The 9,786-nt window shown below is 34.7% G+C and overlaps 1 protein-coding gene across 1 annotated transcript; it reads left to right on the forward strand.

Moving 5' to 3' along the window:
- The first annotated feature begins 5,226 nt into the window (after nt 1-5,226).
- LOC122588592 (E3 ubiquitin-protein ligase WAV3-like) lies at nt 5,227-9,499 on the forward strand. Its single transcript, XM_043760735.1, has 2 exons — nt 5,227-5,672; nt 7,320-9,499. The coding sequence occupies exons 1-2, from the start codon at nt 5,448-5,450 to the stop codon at nt 9,213-9,215; spliced, it is 2,121 nt and encodes a 706-aa protein (XP_043616670.1). The 5' UTR covers nt 5,227-5,447; the 3' UTR covers nt 9,216-9,499.
- The last annotated feature ends 287 nt before the right edge of the window (nt 9,500-9,786 follow it).

The raw sequence follows: 9,786 nt of genomic DNA on the forward strand, positions 1-9,786 counted from the left end.
TTCCAACTTGTTGGAAATAATTCATACTGATATAAGTGGCCCCTATTCCGCTTCCATTACAGGACATACTTCATTTATTACATTTATTGATGATTATTCACGTTATATGCACCTTTATTTGATTAAGGAAAAGTCTGAATCCTTGCAAACTTTTATTGATTTTAAAACTTTGGTTGAAAACCAACTTGAACGTAAAATAAAAGTTGTAAGATCATATAGAGGAGGTGAGTATTATGGTAGACATACTGACGTTGGTCAAGCCGTTGGTCCTTTCCATGACTTTTGTAAGGATCATGGCATAATTAACCAATACACCATGTCTGGTCCGATAACTCCTCTTGTACAGAACGCTGCTCCGAATGTCACTGATCCAACTCCTCCTAATGTTAATCATGAGACCACTAATGCTGAAGGATCTTCCGAAAATCCCGAAAATCAACTCAGGAGATCATCGAGGTCACGTAGGGCCACTAATTTTGATGACTTCATTACTTATCTCACTGAAGTTGAGGATGTTGGAAAGCTTATTGATCCTACCTCCTATAAAGAAGCCATTAATAGTGATCAGGCCACTCAATGGAATGAAGCCATGATTGAAGAGCTTAATTCCATGCAGCATAATGATGTTTGGGAATTGGTTGAACTTCCTGAAGGATCCAAAACTGTTGGATGCAAATGGGTCTTCAAAACCAAATTAGACCCAAAAGGAAACGTCGAACGCTATAAGGCCAAATTGGTTGCGAAAGGCTATACTCAGAAGGCTGGAGTCGATTATCAAGAGACCTTTTCTCCTGTGTCTCGTAAAGACTCTTTAAGGATCGTTATGGCACTAGTAGCTCACTTTGATCTTGAGTTACATCAGATGGATGTCAAAACAACTTTCTTAAATGGAGACTTGGAAGAAGACGTATACATGTGGCAACCTGAAGGATTCATTCCAAAAGGTAAAGAGCACATGGTCTGCAAGTTAAAAAAATCCATATATGGGTTGAAGCAAGCATCGAGACAGTGGTACCTTAAGTTTGATGAAGTTATTAAACAACAAGACTTCATAAAGAATCAAGTGGATCAATGCACCTATCTCAAGATCAGTGGGAGTAACTTTATAATCCTTGTTTTGTATGTAGACGATATTCTACTAGCAAGTAATAACTTGGATATGTTGCATGAGTCGAAGCGGATGCTTTCGCAGAAATTCGACATGAAAGATCTTGGTGATGCCTCTTATGTTATAGGTATCGAAATACATCGAGATAGGCATAATGGTATTTTAGGTTTTCCTCAAAGGGCCTATATTGAGCGGATTTTAGAACGCTATAACATGCAACATTGTGCACCCACTGTAGCTCCAGTAGTTAAAGGAGATGTATTCGGTACTTTCCAAAGTCCGAGCACTGAGATTGAAAAGGAGCAAATGAGGATGATACCTTACTCATCAGTAGTTGGGAGCATTATGTATGCTCAGGTCTGTACTCGTCCAGATATCGCTTATATTGCCGGTATGCTAGGGCGTTATTTATCTAATCCTGGATTAGCACACTGGAAAGCGACTAAGAAAGTTCTACGATATCTGCAAGGGACCAAAGACTACAAACTAACGTATAAGAGAAGTGACAATCTAGAAGTAGTAGGCTATTCCGATTCTAACTTTGCCAAAAGCAAGGAAGATAAGAAATCTACTTCTGGGTATATTTTCATGTTAGCTAGCGGACCTATCTCTTGGTGGAGTCATAAGCAGAAACTGACTGCAACGTCCACCATGATGGCTGAATACATTGCCGTTTATAATGCTACTTGCCATGGGATGTTAATTAGGAATCTGGTCAGTGGACTCAAAGTCGTCAACTCCATTTCTAGACCATTGAAGCTTTACTGTGATAACTCGGCTACCGTAACTTTCTCGAACAGTAACAGTTCAACTGCTAGGCTGTATCTCGATACAAAGTATCTGTTTGTACGCGAACGGGTGGAGGAAAATGTTCTTTGTATTGAGTACATAAGTACAAATGACATGCTAGCGGATCCGATGACCAAAGGTCTTCCTCCTAATATCTTCGTAGGACACGTGTTGAAGATGGGGCTTACTAAAGACTTAGTTTAATTTAATAGCATATTGTACTTATTTGGTCATTAGTATTATTGTTTAAAAATTTTCTTCCTTATTCAGATTTTGTTTGTCTATTAATTACACTTTGAGTACTCATATTGGTGTATTGACATTATTGTGACAAAATTTGTCTTAGTCAATTGATCATTGCTTATTAGTTTTAAATTTGAGTAATAGTTTGACTAGTGGGGGTCCTGAGTTGATGTTCTTCTCTACGACTGTACTTATTGGCTATGATTTTGGTTTAAAACAAAATGAGTATTATTCCGGAACTTATTTAAATACTCATAGATAAATGATCGCTCGGTCAAGTGGGAGAATGTTGGAACCACGTTAGTGTAACCGTCACTGATCATGTATCAGTCCTGATATGATAATTGACGATAATGAAATCCCTATGTTTAGGTAAATATATGATGAGCGTATTTACTCTTAAAGACATAGAATAGGGTTTCCCATTAGGTGATTTTAAATAAGATGACTAATGGTATACACATTAAACACCACAGGGGTTGAATGTGTAATTACTAAAGGGTGGTAAGTGTAATTACTCTCATTATAAATAGAGGATAATTAACCCTAAGTTAAGGTTAAATCACACACACATAATCCCACACAAATTCGTGTGTTTACTCCTCTCGAATTCGTGCATAACATCACAGCCGAATTACCCATCTCATCCTAACTCAATCACCTTGTTTTGGGAACCCGAAATCAATGGCAAACATGTTTAATGCCTTTACAGGTTCCACAGGATCATCTGGTGAGTATTTTCCCTTGAATCAAACCATGTGTATTCCAACATTATAGTCATTCAATATACTTTCGACAAATTTTTAAATCTGAGGGTGGAGCCCGTACGGCTAAAGGTTGAGCCCGTCAGCTTCAGGTAGATCGCCCCATCACCGCTACCATCGCCATTACATCACCACCCCGCTATCACCTACATCAACGCCGCAACGCGCGGATACCGTTCTTGTAATTCTCAAATATATAAAGAACAACATTTGAAAAAAACTTGGGCCGATAAAAGGTACCAACATAAGGAGAAAAAAGAGAGAGTTTCAACGGTGATTGATTCAGACGAAGGGGGGTGTGGTGGTTGAAGAGAAATTTTTGATTAAATGAAGACGGTGGGTTTTGATTCAAGAAATGAATGATGTCACAGTTGGAAAAAAAAAATTATATTACAGTTCGGTATTTTGAAAGTTTGGTTTCATGAAATTCAACTAGTTGGTATAAGAATCCTTGTTTTGATTATTGATACTTTGATAGTTTATATATATTCAAATTTCCCATAGTTAAGCACACACGTAAGTACGTAAGTAGTGAATTATACACTACTTTTTGGACATAAACTTATTGTAGCTATACTACAATTCGATACGATACACGCATCTGTTGTGTAACTAATAACACACACCATGTTTCGGAAATATAGGCTCAAAAGGGAGATTATCATATATCCCTTTGCTAAAGCTTAAAATAACATATTTACCCATTTGATATATGTATTATCACATATACCTAATGTTAACCATAAAACTGTCGTATATGTCCAAATAGATTATTTTGATAAAAACTCAATATTAAAACACTTAGATAATTATAAATACATTAGCTAATGACCATTCTATCATTTTGCTTTTCTTGATAGGCAAATACAAGTATACCAGGTTAACATTATTCCTTATTTCATAGATTACTTAAACATTGGAAATACCCATTTTACAGCAGAAATAGACCCGGGCATATTAATGATAGTTTTTTAAAAGCGTATGATCATCCTGCTGAAGTTGCAACGAAATTGATTTAGTCTATTCTGAAACTTATATGTGATTATTTACTACAACATTTTTTAGTTTTGATAAACAAATGCATATAGTTACCTTTAAGCTTTTGTGTATCAAATATATTTGATGTACTTAAACAACAAACATTAATATATCCGATGATAATTTTTTTAACTTAAACTTCTTAAATCAAGCTATTTATTTATTTTTTATATAAGATACCTAGCATGTAAAAAAAACAATATGTAGTTATATATTTTAAACTTCAAAATATTCTTTTTACTTGGAAATAAATAGAAAAATGTCTATATTTATTAAAGTTTCATCAAGACTTAAATGTAAATTATAAAGTTATATGAAAAATTAACAAAATAATTAAGATAGTGTTAAGATGGATTAATTTTTTTAAAAATTAAAATGTTGCTAAAATTATAATTTTAAATATGATGTCATAATTTCTAAAAACATTTGTAAGAAAGATTGTGAGTTTGCCACATAAGAAATTTTCTACAAAAATCTTCTAGAAACAATTTTCTTTTATTTATATAAGAGATTTACTAGGTTGTTTTACAACGAAGAATCACAATTATATACGAATATTTACAGTAATTATATATGCATATTTATAGCTTGTATAACATAACATCCATCGTGGCTGATTTCCCTAACACCATTCGATCCATTAATTAATTGTAAATCATAAATTAATATACAATAATTTCATAAACCATCTTTTTATCAAATTACATTGCTTTTTTCCTGCTCTACTTTTTCTTAAAAACACATGAACATGTATATCGCTCACAGTGAGAGGTTTACATTTATTAAGATTCTTTTTTAGAAGGAAAAATATTATATAACCTTTTCTTAAAGAAAAACCAAAAAAGAAAAATGTGGTATTTCTCGATCTAAAAAGAAAAGGGAAGAAAAAGGATAAAATGGTCAAATAGCTAATGCATTTATAATTATTAAAGTGTTTTAATATTGAGTTTTTATCAAAATAATCTATTTGGGCATATACGGCATTTTTAGGGTTAACATTGGGTATATGTGATAATACATACATTAAATGGGTAAATATGTTATTTTAAGATTTAGCAAGGGAATATATGATAATCTCCCGGCTAAGGATGATTTTAAGTTGCAATTAAATCCAAGTTGCACTAGTATATAATAGCTAAAATTAGGACATAACATACGAATTTATCCTAAAGTTTTGTCCAATTAGATAATAATATATTCTCCATGACAAAAGTCAAACAAAAGCTCCCATAAAAGGTAGTAAAAATAGAAATACAAAGTGTAAGCATTCTTCTTCTTCCCCCCCTCCCAAAATTTCCTCTCTACAATTCAATCAATACCCGCCAATAAACAAATAATACTCTAAATTTTCTTTATATAAAATAAAATCCCTTCTCGATTTCGAGCAAATTCACCTACTTTCTTCAAAACCCATTTCTGAAATTCAATTTTGGATAATCTTGCACAACACCCACTTCAAGATTTTCTATTGTTGCTTTTTTTTGTAAAATAATTAATAAATAATAATGGGTAGTAAATGGAGAAAAGTGAAGATGGCTTTGGGAAGTAATTTTTGTGTTTATGTGCCTACTGATAATACAGAGGATTCGCCACCGCAGTCAGGGAGGTTTTCCGGTGCAGCTTTGTTGTCTCCGGCGTCGGAGCAGTGGAATTCCGGTGCCTCTGCGGCGGCTCCCAGGCCATGGTCTCCGGCTTTACGTTTGTCTAAAAGCTTGAGTAGATCTTCTAAGGTTTGCTCCCAAAATTACAATTTTAATTTTAGATTTTTTGAAAATTATTTATCTTGAAAATTTGGATTATGCTATTTATATATTTTAGGATTTTTCAAAGTATATCGGGTTATGTGTTAATACGTATATTAAATAGTACATGGTGTTTATAATTATTTCGAGTACGATTTATTTCATTTCTTCATATTGAATTTAATCAAACTTTATAAACTTGTGGATCAAATGATATATTTGAATTTGAATTTTTTTTAGTTTTAACTTTGAACCTCTTGTTCTTGAATTTTCATTTTTAGTTATGTTTTTCTTTTCTTTTTTTTGGGGGGGGGGGGGGGGGGGGGGGGGGGGTTAATTGTTGTTTGGTTTAGCTTATGTTTAAAGCTTATGCTTTTAGTGAAATAATATTGTAAGTAGAAAAAAAAAAAACAAATAAAGGAAAGTGTCATTAGTTTATGAGGCCATCAAGTACTAGATGGATATAAATCATGAAGCTGGGCTCACATATCCACCAAACTAATGTGTTACATGTGAGAAAAATGAAACATGTTATACGTCGTATAAAGTAATACAACTGATTAGTCCAGCTCGTAAAGTGGGTCATATACTTGGCTAAGAAAATGGAACTATATCAACTAGAAGTTATACAGTTTATTATAAAAAGAATATCCTCTTATTTATGAAAATATTGAAATTTGTGTAATATTACACATAGCACCCATTAAAATGTTTTTATCTACACCACTCACTTAACATTAATAATTCAATTAACTATCAATTATTAATTTTTCAAAATATCTCCATTAACCATTTATATCAATTACTTTTATATCAATAACTTACACCATTCGACATTGCATCCGCTACTAACAATCGTCCACACCACCGTCGCCGCGACAATTACCGGCGCATTGCGCGGATACCGTGCTAGTAATACATAAATTATGTCACTTGTATTTTTGTGGTAATAGTGTTACACTATTACACTACATAAGTTATACACAAAAATTCCTTCCAATATATTTCACATTTGGATTTTTTTTTGGAAAGGCTATTTTCACATTTGGATAGAACACAACGGTTTTACAAAGCTACGCATCAACTAGATATGTCACATAATGGTGACATCCTTCTGTATACTTTTCTATGTGGAAAACAGATGGTTATATTAAGTTTTGAATGGTCTATAATTTATTATATATATTTATATGATTTAAAATAGTTTCTTTACATTTTTATCATGTTGTACCTTTCATTGTCCATTTATGAGGATCACACGCTCACATGGAAATGTAGGCGGCCTCATTTGTTGAATGTAATCAATATTATTTAGTATTTGATCTTTATGATCAACTAGAAGAATTAGACAACAAGACAAAAAAATCAAATCTAATACATACCAAACATTGAGTCAAACAACTTGTTCGTTTTAGTTGTTTTGTGGATGTTTTTTGACTTTTAAAAACATCATGGAGTATCCAAATTGTTCTTGTTTACTTGCTACAAAAATAATAAGTCATTAAAACAGTCTTTTATATATATAATCAAAGAACATGTGTGTCAGTGTGTGTATATATAATTAAAGACCTTTCTTTTGTCTTTTTTTTTTTGCCATTATTTATTGCTTATAATTTATAATTTTTGATTTTCCAGAAATGCACAATATGTTTAACATCAATGAAAAGAGGAGAAGGCCAAGCCATTTTCACTGCAGAGTGTTCACATTCTTTCCATTTTCATTGCATTGCTTCAAATGTTAAACATGGAAACCAAATTTGCCCAGTTTGCAGGGCGAAATGGAAAGAAGTACCATTACAAGGTTCAGCCGGTTTAGATATTCCATTAGGGGGAACACAAATTAGCCCCATAAATTGGGCACAAGATAATCCGGTAATGACAATAATTCGCCCATTTCCACAACGACAAAACTCCAATCGTCGTGTCGCAGCCCCTATATTTCCGTTAAGTGAGCCTGCTGTCTTCAATGATGATGAAGCATTGGATTTACAAAGCTCAACCAAGAATATTGATACAACGGATGGCTCATCTTTTAAAAGGTTATTACTGGAAACATATACTGAGGTTCCAGCCGTATCACGGTTGACTGTTGTTAATGATTTTACAGTTATGGTCCACCTCAAAGCACCCGTTTCTACTTTTGGAGTTAACTCCGGGTCTACAGTCAGCCAGGTTAACCAGAACTCACGAGCCCCAGTTGATCTTGTAACAGTTCTTGATATTAGTGGTTCCATGGCAGGCACAAAGCTTGCGTTACTTAAACGGGCCATGGGTTTTGTGATACAGAATCTAGGACCGGCTGATAGACTGGCAGTGATTGCATTTTCTTCCACTGCCCGTCGCCTCTTCCCACTCAGGAAAATGTCGGATACAGGGAAGCAACACGCCCTCCAAGCTGTCAATTCGCTGGTAGCAAATGGTGGAACAAATATTGCTGAAGGGTTGAGAAAGAGTGGTAAAGTGATGGAAGACCGCCGTGAGAAAAACCCTGTTGCTAGTATAATTCTATTATCGGACGGTCAAGATACTTATACTGTGGGCAGCAGTTTGGTTTCAGGCAGTACTCAAAACCGGTCGAATAAGTCAAACCTGCCATTGCTTATTCATCCAGGGGTCCAAATTCCGGTTCACGCCTTTGGTTTTGGGGCAGACCATGATGCTACGTTGATGCACTCAATTTCTGAGGTATCCAGAGGGACGTTTTCATTCATTGAAACGGAAAGTGTGATTCAAGATGCGTTTGCTCAATGCATCGGCGGACTTCTAAGTGTCGTGGTCAAAGGTCTACAAGTGATTATTGAGAGTGCTAACCCGAACATTCTATTAAGATCTTTAAAGGCTGGCAGTTACAAGAATCAGTTGATGCCAGATAGGAAATCCGGGTGTATTGATGTTGGGGATTTGTATGCTGATGAAGAGCGAGATTTTCTCGTCTCTATCAACATCCCAGAGGAGACGGGCTTCACGTTTCTGAATGAGACATCATTATTGAAGGTTAACTGTTATTATACGGATCCATTGACAAAAGAAACCGTTAAGTTAGTGAGTGAAAATGTTACAATCAAAAGACCAGAAAATCTTGGAAAAGAAAATGTTGTTTCCATTAAAGTTGATAAACAAAGAAACCGATTACAATCGGCAGAGGCCATGGAACAAGCAAGAATTGCAGCCGAAGAGGGTGATTTAACACGAGCTGTTAGTATCCTCGAGAATTTCCGGAAGGTCCTCTCTGAAAGTGTATCTGCTAAATCAGGAGACCGCCTTTGTATGGCACTAGATGCTGAGCTCAAGGAAATGCAAGACAGAATGGCTAGCAGGCATATGTATGAGCATTCAGGAAGAGCTTATGTGTTATCGGGTCTAAGCTCACACTCTTGGCAAAGAGCCACGGCTCGTGGAGATTCAACTGATGGTGCAAGCCTGGTTCAGGCCTACCAAACTCCATCAATGACTGAGATGTTAACTCGGTCCCAGGCTAATTTGGTTCAGCCTGCTTGGTCATCACTTACATCCGAACCAAGGCCAAGGTGAAGTTTCTCAAGTCTTGTATCTAGACTTGTAATTTTTGATATGAAATTATATACATGTAAAGAAATAAAGTCTTGCAATTTTACTGGCGTAATTTGGTGAAAGTGTGATTAGGGTTCTTGATTTTGATTTTTGGGTTCAAATGTAACTTCTTGGGGGATGATGTACATAAAGCAGAAATGGCTTTTGGGGTATATCATATGTATGTCTTTGTTTGTTGTTATACTAAGGATAATTGGAAACATTATTCTTCTACATCTTTTAGCTGATAGTACAACAATTATATACTTTCATGATGTATCTACATTGACTTATGTAAACCATACTTATTTGTAAAGTTCCATAAACATAAAGTGTGGTTGTTTATTACATAAAGTTGCATATGGTAATTAAAAAGTCAATGATGAAAGTGATATAGCATATTGAAAAGTTGAGTTGGGATGAGGATGATTGACCCTCTTTATGTTGTTCACCATTGCCCACACATAGTGGTCCATGACACAAGGGCATCCATCATGGTCATAACCAACTTTTTGCACTTTGATATCTCAATGTGATTATGCCCATTTTGACA

This window comes from Erigeron canadensis, chromosome 2 (assembly GCF_010389155.1).
Source record: "Erigeron canadensis isolate Cc75 chromosome 2, C_canadensis_v1, whole genome shotgun sequence".
Taxonomy (NCBI): domain Eukaryota; kingdom Viridiplantae; phylum Streptophyta; class Magnoliopsida; order Asterales; family Asteraceae; genus Erigeron; species Erigeron canadensis.